This window comes from Hyperolius riggenbachi, chromosome 3 (genome assembly GCF_040937935.1).
Source record: "Hyperolius riggenbachi isolate aHypRig1 chromosome 3, aHypRig1.pri, whole genome shotgun sequence".
In the NCBI taxonomy this organism is placed as follows: domain Eukaryota; kingdom Metazoa; phylum Chordata; class Amphibia; order Anura; family Hyperoliidae; genus Hyperolius; species Hyperolius riggenbachi.
The window spans coordinates 57,529,268-57,552,625 of record NC_090648.1 but is presented as its reverse complement, the minus strand read 5'-3'; the positions used below and the strand labels follow the sequence as shown (position 1 = coordinate 57,552,625).

The 23,358-nt window shown below is 41.4% G+C and overlaps 1 protein-coding gene across 1 annotated transcript in view; it reads right to left on the bottom strand.

The window, feature by feature from the left end:
* LOC137562115 (zinc finger protein 850-like) overlaps positions 1–23,358 on the bottom strand; it is a 161,977-nt gene that overhangs the window by 18,025 nt on the left and 120,594 nt on the right. Inside the window, exon 11 of the mRNA XM_068273449.1 lies at positions 233–1,068. Coding sequence (XP_068129550.1) covers positions 233–1,068 — 836 coding nt within the window. The remainder of the gene's footprint in view (positions 1–232; positions 1,069–23,358) is intronic.

Below are 23,358 nucleotides of genomic sequence, written 5' to 3'. Positions count from 1 at the left end.
CTCTCTTGATACAGGTTTTGGTATAGTAGCTGATCAAAGTTCACTTTATCTGCAGTATTTATAATAAATCTCTAAAAAACATGTACTTTCTGTGTATCCACGTTCTGTGAAGTTACATGAGCTTCAGAAATGGATATGTTAATGAAACTTTTTTAATTAAAAATCCTGATCCTGTGATATTATAACAAATATGTTCATTGAAATTAGTTTACAGGCTCACATCCACTCTCATGTATCTTCTGATGACTTCTCAGAGATGACTGGTGTGAGAAACTCTTGTCACATTGTGAGCAACTAAATGGCTTTTCTCCTGTGTGAGTTCTCTGATGCCAAGTAAGAGCTATCTTCTGTGAGAAACATTTATCACATTCCTTACATTTAAATGGCTTTTCTCCTGTGTGAGTTCTCTGATGCTGAGTAAGATGTCCCTCCTGTGTGAAGCATTTGTCACATTCAGTGCATTTATACGGCTTCTCTCCTGTGTGAATTCTCTGATGCTGAGTAAGATGTCCCTCCTGTGTGAAGCATTTGTCACATTCGGTGCATTTATACGGCTTCTCTCCTGTGTGAATCCGGAGATGAATGTTCAACTTGATTTGAGTTATGAAGGACTTTTCACATTCAGTGCAAGAAAACAACTTCTCTCTAGTGTGAGTCCTCTGGTGAGATAAGAGGTTTGATTTCATACTAAAACATTTCTGGCATTCAGAGCAGGAAAATGGTTTCTCTCCTGTATGAATCTTCTGGTGTCGTATAAGGTCTGACATTTGATTGAAAGATTTGTCACATTCTGAGCACAAAAAATTATTATCTCCAGTATGAATCCTCTGGTGAGCTGTGAGGTGTGATTTCAGGGTAAAGCATTTCTGACATTCAGAGCAGGAAAAAGGTTTCTCTCCAGTATGAATCCTCTGATGATCTTTCAAGTTTGATTTCACAGTAAAACATTTCTCACATTCAGGACAAGAAAATGGCTTCTCCCCGGTGTGGATCCTCTGGTGAGTAATAAGCTCTGATGGGGAAGTGAAGCTTTTCCCACACTCTGAGCAGTGATGCGGCTTGTCTCCTCTGTGACTCATCATGGGCTGCTGGAGATCCACTTTGTTGTCAGATATTTCAGAGTAGAGCAGGAATTCAGCTTTTTATCACACCTGCAATTAAAAAAATTATATGTTAATTTTACTATATTATGAGACGTTCTGACAGTATATATATATATATATATATATATATATATATATATATATATATATATATATATATATATATATATATAGTGTATGTGTGTGTGTGTATTCTATAAAACTAGTCTTCATATAAAGATCAAAAGATTGGTTTCTTAACAGAAAGCAAATATTTTGTTTGCCATAACATTTTAGTAAGAGGGCTTTTAGGCCCATTGTAGCCCCTTACACTCTCCTAGGTAATCTGGTTCGCCATGAGCTTGCTAGGTACTCTGTATGTCCTATAATAATCATGTCAGGCATTTGAAATTAGCATGGGGCAGCTTATAATGCGGCTTGTTTCTCATTAGATCATCATTTTCAAGAGTTACACAGAAAAATCGTCATCTCCGAAAAATGCAATTTGAAGAATTTGCTCTAAATAAATGCTGACATTGAACATGCTGATATTGTTTTCAGAAATATTTAAATGTTAGTGTTCCTAAGAAATCACAATGTACTCATCACTCAATATCCTCATCACTCAATATCCTCATCACTCAATATCCTCATCACTCAATGTACTCATCACTCAATGTACTCATCACTCAATATCCTCATCACTCAATATCCTCATCACTCAATGTACTCATCACTCAATATCCTCATCACTTAATGTCCTCATCACTCAATATCTTCATCACTCAATATCTTCATTGCTCAATATCCTCATCACTCAATATCCTCATCACTCAATATCCTCATCACTCAATATCCTCATCATTCAATGTACTCATCACTCAATATCCCCATCACTTAATATCCTCATCACTCAATATCCTCATCACTCAATATCTTCATTGCTCAATATCCTCATCACTTAATGTCCTCCTCACTCAATATCCTCATCACTCAATATCCTCATCACTCAATATCCTCATCACTCAATATCCTCATCACTCAATATCCTCATCACTCAATATCCTCATCACTCAATATCCTCTTCACTCAATGTACTCATCACTTAATATCCTCATCACTTAATATCCTCATCCCTCAATATCCTCATCACTCAATATTTTCATTGCTCAATATCCTCATCACTTAATGTCCTCATCACTTAATGTACTCATCACTCAATATCCTCATCACTCAATATCCTCATCTCTCAATGTCCTCATCACTCAATATCCTTATCACTCAATATCCTCATTACTCAATGTACTCATCACTCAATATCCTCATCACTCAATATCCTCATCACTCAATGTACTCATCACTCAATATCCTCATCACTTAATGTCCTCATCACTCAATATCCTCATTACTCAATATCCTCATCATTCAATATCCTCATCACTCAATATCCTCATCACTCAATGTACTCATCACTCAAGTTAAAAAGAAAATTCTTCACAGCCAGAACACAAGAACAGATACAATATTAGCATATAATAGGATTACTTTCATACAGTAAAAATGAAAAATTATTATGGTGTTTGCATTGAGGTCCTGTTCACAGTGCTCAGTTTTGTTGCATAATAATTCTGCATGCCAACTCACTGCCTATACAATTCTATGGGGCTGTTCACAGTACTGCATTGTAACTGATTGCTTTATTCTAAGTCACTGCATGCAGGCTTTGTGTTATATTCTATGTCCAGCCTCCATTGCAGTTCACACTCATTATAAAACATTGTACAGGGTGTGTTATTCAACTGACCACCTGGAAACTAGCCTAAAGGAACAATTTAACCTAAAATCAACAACACAACAAATATAAAAGACACATTGATAATGCCTTTTCATAGAAAAAACAATTCTAACATTGTAAAGATAAGGAAACAAAATGCAAAGATTATGACTAACACTTTCACTATTGTCATGGTATATTTGGAAAGTTCCAACATATTTCACATCAGTGGCTGCATCACAAATCTATATACAGAAAAAACAAACATTGATAAATGTGGCTTGGATACACTAGTAGAAAAAAAATTAAAATACTTATATATACATGCATATCAGCGCTACAATTGTACAAAAAGTGGTGTAAATGACTTTTTCTTATGAAGCTGTCACTTACCGTAGGTATTATTATCTTACAGCCATGAACCTTTTGCCAACAGGTTATAGACTTGTCAAAGTCCTCATGGGGTATTCTCAAGATTTCCTTTTTTTCCAAAAGCACTCCCTGAAAAGAAGTGCCCCAAAGCAGTTAATGTGGATGCACAGACAATTTGTTAAATTTGGTGCTGCTATAAACCTCAATGTAAATTTGTGACTATGGTGTGCCAAACAATCAAATTAAGCAACTGAACTCTGCTTATTGACATAGGAGTGCAAAATCAGTGTTGGGGTGTTATATCGCCAAACTCTAGATGTAACGCAGTGCAGGTATAGCCAAATACTGTTATTCAATAAAAATATAGCTGAGTACTGTTATTGGCTGCCATGTGGGATGCTGGTTGAAGAGCTTGGCCAAGACATTTGTGTTCGGCTTAGTTATAGCAGGGTTAATGACTGTTAAGGGGTGGGGTTGAATGTAAGGTTTAGGCTTAGTTATAGGAAGGTTTGAGAGAGGTTAATAAAAGGTTAGATATGATAGTGTTAGGCAGTATGGGTAAATTCAACATTAGGACGTGTTAGAGATGATTAAGTGATGGCAATAATGGCACACAAATTACTGATGCTTAAATAATATTACAGTATCTTGAATGATATTCAAAATAACAGCAATCAATGTACTCAATGAAACACACACTTCTTTTAAATATATGCAGAATGCACTCTCCAGCTGCCAGAGTAGTTTGGCATGAGTAGGGAGGCTGGCTGTGGCTGGCATCTTTGTATAGGCCCTTGCCGGGGAGCACTCTTAAAGGATATTATATCAAGTGAGTTAAGCAGGGTAAACTTGTGCTTACATAACATATGTCACAAATCAAAGATGGGTAATCAACAACAGAACATAAACAAAACAAGGCATTGTTCCATGACCATTTCTTCATCTGTAGCAACTTCTATTTTGCAGTTGTGATTTGAATTACACTCATTATGCACAATTTTATTTACAATTAATCTTAAAGGACAACTGTAGTGAGAGGGATATGGAGGCTGCCATATTTTTCCCCCTTTTAAGCAATACTAGTTGTCTGGCTGTCCTGCTGATCCTCTGCCTCTAATACTTTTAGCCATAGACCCGGAACAAGCATGCGGTAGATCAGGTGTTTCTGACATTATTGTCACATCTGACAAGATTAACTGCATTAAATTAACTGCATGCTTGTTTCTGGGCCAAATAGATCAGCAGGTCTGCCAGGCAACTAGTATTGTTTAATGGGAAATATGGCAGCCTCCATATACCTCTCCCTACAGTTGTCCTTTAAAAAAGTAATAAGCAAAGTTGACACAAAGAGAAACTTTCAGCAAGCAGTTACATCTCTTGATCACAAGCAAAATAATATATATATATAAATAAATATATATATATATATATATATATATATATATATATATATATATATATATATATATATATATATATCATTTTTTTCCTGTACTGCCCAGGCCTAAGACTGGCAGCATCAGTATTTTCCCTCACTCACTTTTGTACAGTGTAAAATCAGACATGTGCCATCCAGTGATAATGGTCACACATTAAAAAGCCTTTTCTGTATGATATTAAATGTATTAACATAATTGATTATTTCTCTTAACAGTACAATCTAAACAAGTCAAAATAACACAATACAATCCTAACTATAATGTATTTAGATCAATATTGCAGGTGAGGTAATCAGTATGTTTATAGTTACCTGGTAGAAAGTAGTATTGGTTCCCTTACTCCTGTGATCTCTCTGTAAGCCTTCTGCCTGACTGAGGTCTGACCCATTTTATATTCACTTCTTCTCCATTTACCAACATGAAGTGGTTTGGGATTGGCTAAAAAGGGCCTATTGTTAACAACAAAAGGTTTATTTACAGAGGTATGAAAGGACAGTTTCCAGACTTCTTTATTTAAACTCACCCCCACCCAGCCAGGTGCTAACTTCATTAACATTCCACAGTATAAACAAAAGGCAAATTGAAGAAATTATCTAAGATGAAGATCTATCACTAACATAACAATAGATGAATACAATGTATAGGTCAATAGAGGATGGACAGTTTCAGTGTTCTGCCCATACAGAAAAAAAGTTCAGAACTAAACTCACAAATTTGGGAATTACTCTCCTCTAAACCTCTCTTAGAATCATAGTCGTATATGTGTATCTTTAAATGGAACTTTTATTTTATTTTATTTTTTATTTTATTTTTTTATATTTGATATTTAAATATATTTGATATTTGAATGTATGAATGACTAGTATACAATAGCACAAGAGTCTAATTTCTAATTTAACTTAATTTGTGAACTCTGTGTATGTTCTATCAGATGACCTCCCGTAATTAGCAATGTTTCATATTCTCTGCTAGCTGTGCTGTATATTGATGTTATTTATACATTTGAGTCAGTTTTCATTCTATACAACTAAAAGAAATTGAAAAAAAACATAAGGAATTCACAGTGCTTCTAACAGAAACTGGCAGGTAGGAGTTTCAAGTTTTTCCACTAGTGAAACGACTAGTCTGGGTGTTGAAAATGAGTTCCAAACACTCTTCCTCTGTGTAGCTAATTGCTCTTGTGGCAAGAAGGGAATTTCTGGAGGGTCTCATCATAAGAGCTCCTGAAATAGAGTACAGAGCGTATTGCAGCTGAGGCTCCACTAAAGAATATTTTCAGCTTACAGTCGGTTTTAGAAATTTTAGAAAAAAAAAGAACGTTTGTTAAAATGAAATGCATGTCAAGTGACAGACAGCCTACTGGGTAAATCAAAGTGCAGAAAACTTGTCCTTTGAAACCATTAGACCCGCTGGGGTTTAGGGCGGGTTCAGTGGAGCGCTCGTTAAGTCTAACAAAGTGCTCTGTTAAACTATATGAGCATAGCGTAATGTAGCAGGGCATGCTATGGCTGCATAGCCTGCGCTGGAGATTATTACCACACGCTGCTGTAGCAGTGCAGCTTAGTGAATCAACCCCAGTGACTAGTATAGTGATTGGCTTCTGAGTTCCTCAAAGGGGCAGTTAGTCCCATGACTAAATACTGTCTAAAGAACTGCAAAGTAGAGTAATTCAGAAATGTGCAGCACTTCCCCAATGTGCTGACGCAGCATGACCAAGTGCCTAGAAGGACACAAAATGGCTTTTGATCTCTAACAATCAGTGCCCACCCCCTCATCACCTCTGCTCACCAGGCTGCCATAGCCGCCAGCACCTACGGCAAATCTATGGGCAATTCAGCACTGCATAAATATAATTTAAACATTATTCTTATAAAATAATTGGTAAACCAAATTCAGAATTTAAGATAGTTGATAGGAAATTAATATTTATACTACATGAACAAACAGTATATGACTCATCCCAGGTAGTACTGACCTAACACTGGCTTTTAAAAGTCCTCTACACATGCCTGACTAAGGGTATACTCTGCCATCCAATAAAAGTAAATGGGAGCGTTTAGGGCTGGCTTTTGCAGGCTTTCATGCAAGCCTGGCAGTTGATCCCGGCATCGCGACTGGTCTCGAAAGAAACATGCAGCTTTCAGAGGCGGTAAACGCTGGGAAATCAGTGTAGGGACTTGAACCGCTAGCCTTGAAAGCTTTCCAAAAGTCTTTAAAAGCTGGTGGTTAAATGCCAGCATTTTAACCCCATGCTGAGCAAAAACTCGGCAGACATCCACGTGAACCAGCCCTTAAGTCGGCTGAGGTGGTCGATAACGACTATCTCAGCCAACAATCAGGAGTTTGTACAGCACCCAGCTACCCCCGATGCCCATCCTGGGAGCGATCTATGAAAATTGTTTGTGCCACTCCCCCGCCCACCACGGGATGTCAAGCATTGCACTGCTTGTTTTCCCTTTATTGCCCACCCACCCTCATAGCACAGCTGACACACGTTTGTGCAGCCCTGCTCAGCAATGTTCCCCAAGGGGATCAGGTGCTCATCTCCAACAGGCAATATGCATTGGGAGTGTGTACAAGCCCTAATGCTTGGAATACACAATGAGTTATTCAGCAGATTTACTGGTCAATTGATGTTCCATTCGAATCCCATTTACTTCTATGAGAAAATCGATCTAAAAAAGATCTAACTCAGATCAGACCTGTTGGAAAATATCTATCGAGCCATCTATCTGCCAAAAAAACTCATGGGCCCATATGCAATTAAGTTTTTCTCCAGAGTTATCTCCTAGGAGATAATTTTTCATCTTCGATTTAGAGCACATTTTTAGAACTTTGCAATGGAAAAAGTACCAAAATGTAGGTGAAAAAAGTTTTTCTCAAAATTATTTGGAGTTTTCTTTTGCTTGCAGGTGGTGTAAAATTAATTTTATTGACAAGTTTGAAAATATCACTGAGGAGAAAACTTAGGAGAAAAAATGAATTGCATTTGGGGCATGGTGTATTCCCAGCATAAAAATTCCCTTCAAGTGAGAGCTTTACACCATCACACACAACGGCCTTGTTTATTTACATTCACTAAGGATCCATTGATACACTACAGGTCCCCAGTATGTGGTGATTGTCTATTTTACATAAACGCTCCACCTGAGCTTGTTTGGGGAAACAACATCTGCATACAAACTGAATAAATAAACTTTTAAGATCTACAAATTCCTCCTCCTTTCTCTACTGGAGAGCTGTGTCTAATGCCAGCAATAAGAAAAGAACACTCTGCATTTAATTTATGCATTGCTCATGCAAGGTAACGTGTAGATGTACATTTCTGGAACAGCTAAGCCTTAGCCTCACTATAACTGTCACCTGCAGAGACATAAACTCATTCCCTAGGTAGTGATGGACAAATATAAAAGAACACTTGTAGATCGTACATTTTATTGCAACAATTTGTGAATCGACTGTCTGCAGCGAGCTCCAATGATTGCAGGCGAACCTCTAAAACCTTCAGGGCATCTCTGCAACCAGGATTTCTTTTAAAAAAGCAGTACAAAGTGTCCAAAAACCCAGACAGAGGCATGGCAGAAGGAAATAAAGGGCAAAATAGTCGACTATAAAGACATATTTTATGTAAATGCTTTTTAATTTTGTTTTTTAAAGAAATGTCAATGGCCGCTGAAATAAACAGTTAATAGTCCCCATACATGCTAGAATCACCAAATATGCAGGGTTTGTCAAAACAACATTGACTATTTTCAGAAGTGATCCAAATAATGAATACAAACTGAGAATATGAGAAAAAATTTTCTCAAAAGGGACATGCATTTGTTTTTTGGGGGGAAGGGAACAATGGTTATGATATGTTTAAAAATGAGTCTTAAAGCTTAGCCAGATTAGTAAAACTGATAAGTGCTGTTTCTTGCTGTTCTAGTAGTCAAAATGTAGGACTGGGAGCATAGTCAATATGTCATGAGCATGTATGATGAGTCTGATAACAATATAGAGTTTACTGTTATGGTTACATTTGTATTTTTTTTAATTATTATTATCATTTATGTCCACTATCTGCCAATAATGGGCGCCCTACTCCAGTCATTTTAAAGGATGTGATCCCTGCACTTTTATTGACCAGTAGGCTGCCTGACACAGAAGGACACAATAATTGGGGGAAAACATCCACAAGATGCTCCTGGAACATGGACGCACCAGGTTTAGTATATTGTTGTTTCCTGGTTTTTGCCCTAGGTGCGTCTTAAATTCCGGAGCATCTTATACGTCAAAAAATACTGTAAGTATTAAGTGCTTTATTGATTACCTACACTTCTGGTGTTTTAACCACTTCAGCCTTCAGTGTTGTTTCACCTTATGCATCCAAGCAACTTTCACCTCCCATTCATTCGCCAATAACTTTATCACGACTTATCACAATGAATTGATCTATATCTTGTTTTTTCAGCACTAATTAGGCTTTCTTTGGGTGGTACATTTTGCTAAGAATTATTTTTTTCTCAATGCATTTTTTTTTTTTTAAAGATTCTTTTATTTTGTTTTTCCAAGAAATAGAGAAAACATACATATAAAATGAAGCTGACAACAGGTATATTGCATGTCACAATTTTTGAAAACACAAAGATTATACATAACAGATATTGTGGTTAAACTTAGAGAAAAAAAAAAAGAAAAAGAAATAATGTTTTATATAACTATGCAAATAGAGGTTTTTCAGGGTCAATATCTAGCAAGAAAAAAAAAAGAGAAAGAAGGGATCTTCCAGGCCACATTAATATGCCCTATGAGTGAGCGCGAGCCAGTGCGGTCCATAGGGATTCAACGGCGATCCATGCCATATAGACAGAACCTATAGAATGTAGTAGCTCTTATTATTGGGAAGGGCCTTGTCTGATATATCTTTGACAGCCTCATGCCCCAAGGGATCATGCAATGAGGCTTGTCAATTGTCACATTTGTATTCAGGTTTAGGACCAGTATCCCAATTTCCGCGTTCTGGTTTAAGGGTGCTAGTGCTTTGTTGGATGTGTTTGGAAAACCTTACTATTCAATAGGTTATAGGAGGTATCTGTATTCATGAATGAGTGAGTATGGAGAAAGTAGAGGAAAGTGATAGGAAGAGAAAAGAGAAAGAAGGTACAAGTAAGTAAGTGTCGTGTCGAGAGCCTATCCCGGGAATGACGCTGTATTGTCCAAATGCCAAGGGGGGAACAGAGGCCCCGTGTAGGGGGAGCGGATCAGGTAAGTTACAGGCATGAGTTAAGTTTTCACAGTCCTCTTACAATTCTAGTGAGTTGTTCAAGTACTGTTTAAGATGTGTCCTGTCCATTCACAAGGGATCGATAGAGATCTGATTCTTTAAATTCAAACCAGCCGAACCAGGTCTTCCAGTATTGTTCATGTTTTCCGTGTATAGTGGCCGTGAGGTCTTCCATGTAACTTATCCGATCCACTTCTCTAGTCCATTCTAGTGCTGTGGGGGGAACCTTCGATTTCCATTTTTTAGCTATCAAGGCCCTAGCAGCGTTGACTAAGTGTCTCGTAAGGGTTTTTTTGTATCTGCGGATAGACCAGGTGTTGTGGTGCAATAAGAAGAACGCTGGGTCAGGTGGAGGGAGGGAGTCGGTCATGGTGTGTATGAAGTCCCTTATGTCTGCCCAGAATTGTGTGATCTTACTACAGGACCAGAATATATGTAGCAGAGTTCCTGCTTCTTGCCCACATCTCCAGCAGAGGTGGGAAGATCCTGGGAATATTCGATGAATTTTGGTGGGGGTGAGGTACCATCTCGTAAAAATTTTATATCCGGCCTCTTGGATTCTAGAGGAAATTGAAGACTTGTGTGAGAAGGTTAGGATTTTTTCCCATTGTTTGTTTGAAAACGTTAGGTTCAAGTCCTGTTCCCATTTCTCTTTGTAGGAAGAGGCAGGTGCCTTCAGGTTGTTTAGGAGTGAATTTAAGGCAGGTTTGTTCAAATATTGTTAGAGGTCTAGAGAAATTTGTTTTAGAACCCAGGGACGAAATATAGTGTCTAAATTGGATCCAGGACCAGTGGTCTAGAGTAGGAGAGTTAAGTGTTTGTCTAAGGTTCTGTAGTGTAATCCATTCTCCCTCATTGAGTAGGTGCTGTGCGCGTAAGGTGGGAATGGTTCTCCATGATGTGTAGCTAGTGGAAGGGAGACCGAGAGGGAATCCTGGGTTATCCAGTAGGGGAAGCAGGGGCGAGGGCCAGGGTGACAATTCCGAGTCCCGCCTAAACTTCGCTAATGCTTTAAGTGTTTGATAAATCAAAGAGGCCGCTGGGTTTGTTACTTTGAGCAGAGGGGCAGACCAGGGAGTATGCATGAGGTGTCCGTTCACAATCTCATTTTCCATAGAGACCCATCTCTTGTGGTGTGAGTGTCTATGCCAGTCTATGATTCTAATGAGGGTGGCTGCTGCATGGTAGAGACGTGGGTTAGGTACAGCCATCCCTCCTTTCTCCTTGGAGGCTGTTTGGAGAGAGTATTTAAGTCTTGGTTTGCGGCCGTTCCAGATGAATTTTGAGAACGTTTGAGTGACTGTTTTAAAGTAGTGGGAGGGTATAAATATCGGGAGCGTCTGAAAAAGGTATAAGAGGTGGGGCATAATAGTCATTTTGATGATGCTAGTTCTACCAAACCAGGAGAAGTGAGGTTTGTCCCATGAGAGGAGGTCCTGTTTAATACGAGCAAGGGTGGGGATAAAGTTAGTTGAGAACAGCTCCCTGGGATTTGGGGTAATTTGTACGCCTAGGTATTTCAAGGCTTTATTGGGCCATTTAAATGGGAAATTAAGCTGAAGTGAGGTTTTCAGATCTGTTGGTAATAGTATCCCAAGAGCTTCACTCTTATCATAGTTGATCGACATATTAGATAAAAGGCCATATCTTTTGAATTCACTTAGTAGGTTAGGTAATGAGATGTGTGGATTGGTGAGGAAGAATAGTAAGTCGTCTGCATAGGCAGCTACTTTATGGGAGGATGATGGGAAAGTAACCCCCTTGATGTCCGGGTTATTGCGTATTGTGCATAAGAACGGTTCTAGGGAAAGGGCAAAAATTAAAGGAGACAGAGGGCAGCCCTGTCTGGTCCCATTATTGATAGTAAACGCCTCAGACAGTACTCCGTTAGCCTTCACCCTGGCGTTTGGGCAGGAGTATAATGCCAGGATTAGTTTACACATTTTATCTCCTAGGCCTATATGGCGGAGGGTCATTTCAATGAAGTCCCAGTCCACCCTATCAAAAGCCTTCTCTGCATCTGTGGATAGTAGCATAGTCGGGGTGGACTGAGACCTCACCCAATGAATGACATCCAGTGTACGGATTGTATTGTCTCTCGCTTCCCTGCCAGGTATAAATCCCACCTGGTCGGGGTGAACAATCTCAGTTAAGAATGGGGCCAATCGGTTGGCTAGCATTTTAGCGTACACTTTGATGTCAATGTTCAAAAGTGAGATTGGTCTGTAGCTTTGGCATTGGGAGGGATCTTTCCCCGATTTTGGAATAACAGATATGTGGGATTCGAGCATCTGGGCAGGAAATCGGGTCTGGTCCGAGGGGGATTCTATGATGGCATTAAAAGCTTTTAGCATAAATGGGGTTAAGAGGGGGCCAAGTTTTTTATAATATTCAGGCGTGTATCCGTCTGGGCCTGGGGCTTTTCCAGAGGGCATTTGGGATAAGGCTGTGCATATTTCATCGTCTGTGAAAGGCTCCTCGAGCTCTTTCGATTGGGCTTCTGAGAGAGTCGGCATGCCTGATTGTTGGATATAGTCAGAAATTCTGATCCTATTGGCTAGGGGAGGTGAATTACCCGTGTGTGAAGGTAAGTTATATAGGCTAGAGTAGTATTCTCGAAAAGCTCCTGAGATGTCTTCATATTTATAAAGCATCTTTGAATGTTTATTTTTAATACCAGCTATATAGTTGGAGGTTTGCTGAGTTTTTAGGGCCCTCGCTAGGATAGAGCTACATTTATTGCCATATTCGTAGAAGGTTCGGCGACATCTTTCTGCTGCATGTTTGGCCTTATGGAATAAAAGTTTTTTGAGGGATTCCCTGAGTTTAGTAAGATCAGTGAGCACCTCTGGGGAGCAGGTCTGTTTGTGCTGGGTCTCTAGGGATTTAATAGAGGACAGAGTATCCTGTATGTCTTTCTCCCTCACTCGCTTTCTTCTGGCCCCTTCTCTAATAAGCAAGCCTCGTGCGAAGCATTTGTGAGTTTCCCATAAAGTGGTTGGGGACACCTCTGTCGTATTGTTGATTTGGAAGAATTCTTCCATTTCTCCTTTAAATTTTTGGTGAAAAGTCTTATCTTGGAGTAGGGAATTATTTAATCGCCAGGAGGCATTACTCCGTCTGTTCTCTCCCAGAGCCAGGTCCACTGACACCGGTGCATGGTCAGATAGGGAGATGTTGCCAATTTTAGCAGAGGTTGTGACGGACAGTAGGTTGTGAGAGGTGAATATATAATCGATTCTGGAGTATGAGGAGTGTGGGAAAGAGAAAAATGTGTAGTCTTTCTGTGTGGGATTGTGTATTCTCCATACGTCTATTAATTGCATGTTGTGGAGGAGAGACTTGCACTTTCGAAGTAGCTGTCTGGAGATCGGGAATCTTTGAGAGGAGGAGTCGAGAGAGGGGTCTAGTGCTAGATTAAGATCTCCCCCTATAATTATACTACCTTCCGCAAAAGTGTTGAGTTTGGATAGGAAGGCTTGGAAAAAAGTGATCTGTTGGGTATTGGGGGCATAGAAAGATCCAATTGTGATTTTTTGATTGTGTAGTATACCTCTGATTAGGTTAAATCTGCCCGCTGGGTCACTATATTCTGCCTGCAGGGAGAAAGGTGTATCTCTAGATATCAAGATAGCTGTGCCTTTGGTTTTAGTGTCTTGTGGGGAGCTATAGTATGCTTGTTTATAGTATTTATTAAACAACCTGGGAGGTTTGGGGCCTTTAAAATGCGTTTCTTGCAAACAGATAAAGTGGGCCCTGTCTTTGTGGCACATATTCAAAATAGAGGATCTCTTTTCAGGAACATTCAGTCCCTTGGCATTTAGAGTTAGCAGTCTAAGTGACTGCTGGAATGTGGGTCCATACCGGGCAGGTCTCTCGACATTTCACATAGGAAAAGACATATGAAGAGGTGACAGATCGAGTAACAGGGAAGAAGAAGTAAAAGGAATGCAGAATGAGAAGAGGAGCAATGTGTGTCAGAATCCACACATAAAACATAGGTAAAGTACAGGCAGTATAACATTTACCTGTGGGCCACGTAGTGGTCCCAAAATGGTAGTGTATTAACACTTTTATTAAGAGACTCTGGGTCTCCCGGGTATATGGCATTAAGCCGTGGGGTAAAGAAAACCACACCATAGGGGAGTGTGTGTCTCGGGGCACCCAGAACCTCCACATGCATATGATAACAGTAAAGAAAACCGAAATGGTGTATAGCCACAAAATATAAACAACCTGAGTAATTCTTCCATTGCTGGGGAATGAGCTGGTCGCAAATAGTCCGCAGATAATGAATATAAACCTTAGATGATCCCCTTCAGGGCCCATCAGTTCTTTCTATTCCAAGCTCCCTCCCCCCCCACCCAGAGCCCCCCACCGAGCATCCGTCCGCACGCCTCAAGCTCTGCGTCCAAACAGAGTCCCAACCCGCCCAATCCCCCCCCCTCCCCCCGGGGCTAGGTGCCTCGTGTCCCGCCCCCCAGGCCGGCAGCCCCCCCCCCCGAGCAACCCGCGTCGCGGGGCCCAGGGGGGGAGGGGGGCAGCCAGGAGGGGGACGGAAGGGCCCATCATTGCAGCCGGGAGGAGACGGGAGGGGATCCCGCCGCGCCCCCCCCCCCACATCAACATCAGGCCCAGACGTCATAACATGTGCTCGCAGAAAGGTGCCGGGAGGCACCCGGCGGGAGCCCGGGGACACAGGGCCACCCCAAAGGCCAAAGACCAGCGTGGAGGTTTTCTGTTCAAAAGGGGGCGACCCCAGGCGCCCCCGGGCACACCCCCACACCCCGACCCAGTCCGTCCCGACCCCATCTCCCTCCTCCTCCAGTCACAACCATTTCCAGGCTCTGAGTGAAAATGTGGCACAATTCCGCAGACCTGGGGGTCTGGCCCCCACCGTCCCGCTACACACGGAAACAATATCACCATGTCCAGCGAAAGACGGCGGAAAGGCCCCAACCCCCTCTCTTAGCACAGATAAACACATCTCCCCCACCCCCAGATCAAGCTACCCATAGCATGTGGCTACAACAGTGAAATGTTAGCAAGTCCAGGATAATCACACGATCCGTGCCCGCGGCTCCGAAAGTGAAGTTCCTCCTGCAGGAGGGAGTGCGGGGTGCAAGGTCCTCAGGGGTCCCAGAGATTTGCTATATTGTGTACGCCATGGCAGGCGGAGGATGGTAGTGGACCAGTATATTCCGAGGGTGGGGGCTCAGTTAGGTAGACGGCCAACGAGAAATGTACCGCCAGGGCTCATTGCAGGCAGCGGGCCTCCCCAGGCAAGGGAGGGCGAGGCAGAGCGCCAAACAACGGGCGAGGGAAGCGTCAGGGCAGCATTAGGGCACCATGTCGGGCACAGGGCGGTGGGGAGAGCGAGTCAAAACAAGCGGGGCAAGCGAGACCGCAGCAATCGGAGAGCATCGGGGCCAGGGTTACTCACACAACCTTAGCGGCGAGGGCCACGCTTTCTCTGAGGCCGAGTGACGTCCATGGAATCCGGGTCCCATTCAGGTAGTTCCACAGCCGACATAGCGAAAGCTTTAAATAGATCCGGTAGCTCCGAGGGATGTCGCAGAGTAAAGGATTTGGATCCATGCTTCATAATCATTTGGAAAGGGAATCCCCTGTAGTAAGTAGCGCCGATGTCCTGCAAGGCCTGTATCAGGGGCTTCAGTGCCCGGCGTTGAATTAGTGTAGAAGGCGCCAAATCCTGAAATAGAGTGATCGTCTCTCCCTGCCAGGTGATGGAGTCCGCACCACGTGCGGCTTTCATAATGGATTCCTTCTCGGTGAAGTTATGGAGCCTGCATATAATGTCTCGCGGCGAATCTTGATCCGCTGGAGCAGCTCTCAGGGCCCTGTGTGCCCTATCAAATTTGAGGCGTTGTTCAGCCGGACGGTTCAGTAGGCCATTGAAAATGGTGCGCAGCGTGGCAGTGATGTCGTCTGGAAGTACAGTTTCAGGGATACCGCGCACTCGTATGTTGTTGCGGCGGTTCCTGTTCTGCATGTCCTCCATTTGAGTACGAAGTGCGCGATTGCACGTAAGTTGTTTCTCCTTCGCGGCTTTAAGCTGCGCCACTTCTGCTCGCAGCTCTGTGAGGCCGTTCTCCACCGAGGTGACTCTGTCAGAGAGGCCTGTAATATCAGAGTGGATGGAGGCTATCTCCGCTTTCGTAGAGTTGACGATACGTTCTGTTTGTTCTTCTAGGTCCTGTTTGGTAGGGAGACCACGGAGGTATTTCCAGATGTCTTCCAGGCTGCAGAGAGCAGCCGGGCCTGATTTGAAAGAGGCAGAGGGCGCGGCGTCCGCCATATTGGTGGTTTCTGTGGCCGGGCCTACGGCTTGGAAATAGCGTGTTACCGGTCTCTGGTTCGGGGTTGGAGGCCACCTGTCGGTTGCTGAGGTCTTCTTATCACCCTTCATACCCTTCTAAATGTCGCCAAGTTCGGTATTCTATCTAGTGTAAGCTGTTGAAAGCATGCAGGGTCGGGAGCTCGGAGCACTCACGTCTTCACTCCTCCATGGCTGGCTCCGCCCCCCTCTCAATGCATTTTAACGGAAATATTAAGAAAAAAATAATTATTTCTCAGTTTTCAGCCATTGTAGTTTTAAAATAATACATGCTACCATAATTAAAACCCACATATTTTATTTACCCATTTGTCCTGGTTATTACACCATTTTAAATATGTCCCTATTACAATGTATGGCGCCAATATTTTATTTGGAAATAAAGGTGCATTTTTTCAATTTGCATCCATCACTATATACAAGCTTATAATTTAAAAAAAATAATAGTAATATACTTTCTTGACATGCATATTAAAAAGTTCAGACCCTTGGGTATCTATTTATGTTGTTTTTTTTATTGTATTTTTTTTATTTATTTTTTTAATAAAACATTTTTTTTTTTTTTTTTTGGAGTGAGGAGGTTCACAGATAATTTTAAATGTAATTGATTGAGTATATTTAAAAAACAAATGTATGTAGATGTAATTTTACTATTTGACCACAAGATGGCCTTAGTAATTTTTTTTTGTTTTTCATCCTGTAAGCGAGAGCTCTTGCTCACAGGAAGTGAAGGGAAGACATGATACTTAGAAAAATCGTGGCTTTTCAGAGAAGCCGTCAGTCTTTCACACGGAGACATAGATCAATGAATGGGAGCTGTGGCAGTTAGTGCAGCCTATCTGGATGAGTATATCCATCCAGATAGGCTGAAGTGGTGAAATATTTTTTTAATATTTTTTGGAATGTACTATTTTGATGTAAATGTGTTTTCTCCCAGTGTCAACACCCTACCTGTGAATGTAAACATGCAATGTAATCTTCTTAAAGGACCACTCTCGTGTAACACTTTGTTTTTAAAGGGGCACTATGGCAAAAAATTGTAAAATGTAAAATATTTGCAAACATATACAAATAAAAAGTACATTTTTTCCAGAGTAAAATGAGCCATAAATTACTTTTCACCTATGTTGCTGTCACTTACAGTAGGTAATAGAAATCTGACAGAAGTTTTGGACTAGTCCATCTCTTCATAGGGGATTCTCAGCAAGGCTTTTATTCTTTATAAAGGTATTTTCTAAAAAGGATTTAAACAATGATGCTGGCCAGTTTCCCTGCTCGCTACACAGTTTTTTGGCAGTTGGACGGAGCAACTGCCATTCACGAAGTGCTTTTGAAAATAAATAAATCCCTGAGAATCTCCTGCAAACAGATGGACTAGTCCAAAACCTGTCACTTCTGTCAGATTTCTACTACCTGCTGTAAGTGAGTAGTGACAGCAACATAGGTGAAAAGTAATTTATGGCTCATTTTACTCTGGAAAAACCGTACTTCTTATTTATATAGGTTTGCACATATTTTACATTTTACATTTATTCGCTGTAGTGCCCCTTTTAGTACCCCCACAGTAGTTACTGCATACATGCAGAAGAATCACGGTGTAATTCCTTTTAATTGTTAGTGGGTTTTTTAACATCCGCGTGAGCCCTGTATGCTGGCTCAGTGCGGACGCTGACGCTGAGCTGACGGATTCTGGGAGCTATCTAAATAAACAAACAGTCTTTTTTCCCCTCACCCTCCATCATATAAATCATTGGGACCACTCGTGCTGTTTCTCCCGGGGCTCGCACACACATCAAAAGACTCTCGCACTTCCCCCTTTCCTTTGCAATCACCAAGGTAGCTTTCTGCTGCCGGAGCTTCTCGGAAGTCCAATCGCCACAGTTACGGACTATTTGTTTATTTAGAAAGCTCCCAGAGTCCATCAGCGATCTCTGCACTAAGCCTTGTATCCCAGCATACAGGGCTCACATGGATGGTAAAAAAAAAAACCCACCAACAATTAAATAGAAATACACAGTGATTCTTCCTTTAACATCACTTGACCCACACGATGTGTATTATGTTACTATAGTATGCAGCTGTGGTACAGTAGATGCTACTGTAAAATCAATTGGATAAAATTGTCCCTTATACCTTTGCTAGGAATTATATATTACTATATATATATATATATATATATATATATATATATATATATATATATATATATATATATATATATATATATATATATATATATATAGTATTAGTATATACATATAATATTAGTATATACATATATATTTTTTTCTGTATGCATAAATATGTATGTACAGTTACCACCACAGGGTAGCTGCTATGGTTTTTGTGGCTCCACATGGCACATTTGTGGCCCTTCTCCCCGGTGCCAGTCAAAGGTCCTTCTTCTGTAATGGGTAGCCAATGGTGCCCCCTCCCCAATAGGTAGCCCTTCAGTATAGGTCGGTAGTCAAAGTTGCACCCCCTGCATATATAGTCACCCCCTGCAAGTAGTTTGCATGTTCTCCCCAGGTCTGCATAACTTTCCTCCAAGCACTCAGGTTTCCTCACACATACAGATACGTTTATTGGCTTCCCCTAGACTATGATACATGTACTACACAATACATACATAAACATATGACTATGGTAGGCACTAGATTGTGAGCTCCTCTGAGGGACAGTTAGTGACAAGATAATACACTCTGTACAGTGCTGAATAATATGTCGGCACTATATAAATACTTAAATAAATAATTAATTAATTAATAGCCAAAGTTGTCCTTCCACCCAACCTCCCTTTCCCCAACACTCAGAGACCTGCAGATTAGCCGTGACTCAAAGTGATGCAGCACTCAGTAACCATATGACACACATAAAATGCAGTAAATGAGCAATGACCTCACTTCCGCTGTGCCGCTCTTCCCTCTGTTCACATTACTGCTGATCTGAGGTCTGTGTATTAATGATGGAGAGGCAGCAGCAGCCATACAAGTAACAGACAGAGCAGTAATGGCAGCACAGGAGGCCCCTGCTGTGGCATACACGGCATTTTGCCGCCCAAACTTTTTGGCACAGGGTGAGCAGAATGACATCTCCTAGTGGCGTTAATTACTATTCCCCCTCCGAGTCATAGCAACTCAGAGGGAGAAGTAATTTGGGGTCCAGCGATCATCAGATAACCAAATTACCCTTGCGCGGACATGGATATAACAATGTTATGTCCATGGCAGTGTCCAGGTCAGGCTGCAGAGCGGGACAGTGCGAGCACCAAAATGATTTTCTTTACCTGCTTCGGGTGCTCACCTGCTTGATTCGCCTCGGCCAAGCAGCACTCCTGTACCACCACACCCAGATATACCAGTGAAAAAACAGAAAACTGGGGCTAGCACAATTATTTAATGAAAATAAAGTACAGGAAGCCTGGCATAAGGTTTTTAGCCATTCTCCCTCCCTCAGATGCTCAGTCTTTTGTCCCAAAACATTTTTGTATGCTCTGTTGATTTAATAAATGGGATAAACCATTTTGGTGAGCCCTGTTTTGGTGTATTTTAATCTACAATGCTTTGGCAATAAACTTCCTCTAAAAGAAAACATCCATGGCAAACCAAACTATATGTAATAATGTATATCACTTCATGAAGTATAAACAAATATCTACGACTTCACACAACACACTGTGGACACAGTTACAAGAACTTCTATCCAGACACTGGGACATCTTAAGCAGGGGCGTAACTAGGAACCTCCAGCATCTATTATCAGTGTCTGTGCAAGCGGCAGGCAGCGGCAGATACACATATCTTCCTGCGCTCCACCGTGGATGTTCCTCTCTCTAGTGTCTGAAGCAGCTTCCTGTTTATACAGGAAGTCACATCAGACACTAGAGAGAGGAATATCCATGGTGGAATGCAGGAAGGTATGTGTATCTGCCGCTGCCTGCACAGACACTGATTAATGCTGGAGGGGAGCACAGAGGGGAGAGCCCGAGGTGAGGGAGGGGGGGACCGTCCCCCCTCCCCGCCGATGTGTGGCCATGGCTTTCCCCTCATGCTGCGACCCCTCCAGCCCCCAAAATGGCCCTGAGCCCCCCCTCACCTGCAGCCCCTATTGTTATGCCCCTGATCTTAAGGAATAATGGCAATCTTGACCCTTCCTTACTGAATACCTAGCCTAACAGCCAAAAGGGCCCCGACCTTGAAGAACATGCTTTGCGCACTTTTTGTAAATCCAAAACACTTCATTTCACTTCTCAAATATCACTGTGTGTCTCCTATATGATATATTTAACTGACATTTTTTATCGTAACAACCAATGATTTATACAGGAAAATCATAACGATTAACAAGGTTGCCCAAACTTTTACAATATATATATATGTATCCTATACAATAAAATCCCTGTGTTGCTGCGTCCAGCTGTCCCTGTGTCCCTGTTTTTTGCTACTGTGCATGTGCACAGTAATGGACAGCTGGATGGGACCAGGCGGGCGAGCGAGGTGGGCGGGCAAGTGAGGTGGGCGAGACTGGTGGGTGTGGGTGGCGGTTTGCGTGCAAGCGTGCGGCGCGCGCGCGCATGCACCCTGGCAGCTTCAGAAAAAAGACCTAGAGCCCATTTTTAAATGGGCTTGGGTCTACTAGTATATTTTATTCTTCATTTTTTTTACCATGATTTTTGTTACATTAATTTCTGGTGCTATTTTATCTAACATGGGCCTTTATGGTTCCCTTATTCTTATATTTATATTTTTTCTAATGTTTTATATATTTATATATATATTTATTTTATGAGGGAGTGGACACATGATCACATTACCCGTATATAATTCCATGATTGACTTTTGTATTTCTGGGTTTTAGCATATAGTTATTATGTGGTGCAATATGTTATATAAACATTAGATGTCATCTTCATTTACATTTTTATTAGCGGAAGACATTTTAAACAAACCACGTTAATGGCGTTGAGTATACAATCGCATTTTGAAAATTATTTTTAAGTACTCTCAGTGTTTAGTCAACAATGGGGTCTTAATAATGCTTAAAAGGAAAAAGACAGCACAAAATTCCAAACAACTGAAAGTAAAACTACACAGAACAATAACTGTAACAGTAGCAATACCAATAGGAATTATCTTCAAAGAAGAAAAGGAAAAAGTAAGTAATAATGAGGCAATACATAACACAGAGCATCCTAGTCTATCACTGTATTGCCGTGACACTGTTATTATGACATGATATAGCCCCACCCTAATTCTGCTATCTGCAGGCCAATCCAGTTCAGAATTTCTCATAATCATAGTTGTCACTCAGTCTGGGCTATCTATTAACCTTAAAGTGAACCTTAAGCCAGAAAAAAAAATGAGTTTTACTCACCTGGGGCTTCTACCAGCCCCCTGCAGCAGTCCTGTGCCCTCGCAGCCACTCATTAATCCTCTGGTCCCTCGCTGCCAGCTAGATTTGTTTTTGCCGACAGGCCCGTCAGGACTGGCCACGCGTAGCTTTTTCCGCATTCCCGACTGTAATTAGCGCTATTGCGGGCCGCAACGTGTACAAAAATACATTACGCACTCATAGATATGCGGCAACGCGTATTTTTGTACGCATTGCGGCCCGCAATAGCGCTAATTACAGTCGGGAATGCGGAAAAAGCTACGGTTGGCCAGTCCTGACGGGCCTGTCGGCAAAAATGAAACTAGCTGGCAGAGGGGGACCAGAGGATTAGTGAGTGGCTGCGAGGGCACAGGACTGCTGCAGGGGGCTGGTAGAAGCCCCAGGTGAGTAAAACTCATTTTTTTTTCTGGCTTAAGTGTCTCTTTAACATATTACTGAACATAGTTATTACCCCACAGCTCCCAGTTTCTCAGAAATAGATTTGGATAGATTTCTGAGAAACTGTGTTTTTTTCTGGCTTATAGGCCTATTCATATATATGAGCGGTGTACTTATTGGCCACTAGATGGCACTGTTTGTGGTCGTTTCAGCAATTATTGTTTTTATTTTTCTCTATATGTGCCATTTTCGGCATATTTATTAAATTTGATATATTCTTTCATTGTATTTATATAATTTTTGTATCACATTCAAATTATTCATATTATTTAACAATGAACACCTTGGGATTGGGCCGGCCTGACAACAAGGCTTGGACTTGCATATATGCAAGATCCTGTGTGCGCGGCATTATGCACGGCAAGGTCTCGCAAAAAGTGTGGTCACGCCCACTGGAACTCGCCGGTCTCTCAGTTTTTTAGGGACACCTTAGTTGTGATTAGCTATCTCCGAGGAATGACAATTTTCCATCCGCGTGAGCACAGACACGGTTGTCCAGTCTTGGTGTGCGGTTTTGTCCCCATCCCAGAGTGAGTCGATTTTGGTTGACCATCTGTCACTAGTTATTTATGCAGTTTATCTGCCCTGCACAGCGGCCACGTTGCAGCACTATTTGGTCTGCTGTGCAGGCACTTGTGTTATTATACATTGCTATATGGCGTGACCTTACACCCTACGGGTGTCTACTATCTGAGATATAGTGTTTACATTATTTCTTACCTCGGCTGTATTCCCACCTGCCGTGTCTTGTGGTTTTAATTTGGTTTTATGAGATATATCCCTTAATAAAGATATTTATTTATACTTCATGGTGTGATATATATATATATATATATTTTGGTTTGCCATGGATGTCTTTTGTTTGAGGTAGTTCAGTGACTATGTCCATGGTAATGGACTCTTTTGCATACCTGTTGCTCTATTGTTTGGCTACAATGCTTTGGAAATTAGTATTAAGACCCATTTCATAGAACAACGATGCAAAAAATATTTCTAGCACATAAAAAATACTAAAAAGATATTACAGGTTTTATTGAATTAAACTTAAAACACATAAACACATCAATCAATGAGCAGATAAAATCACATACATGCAAACTATTTTACCTGTCCCCCCACCACTAGTCAAGAAGAGATGAAAATATATTGGGCTTGATTCACAAAAGAGTGCTAACTGTTAGCACAGCCGTTTTCGCGTGCATTTTCGCATTGCGCGTGATCGCAAATTTTTGCGCAAA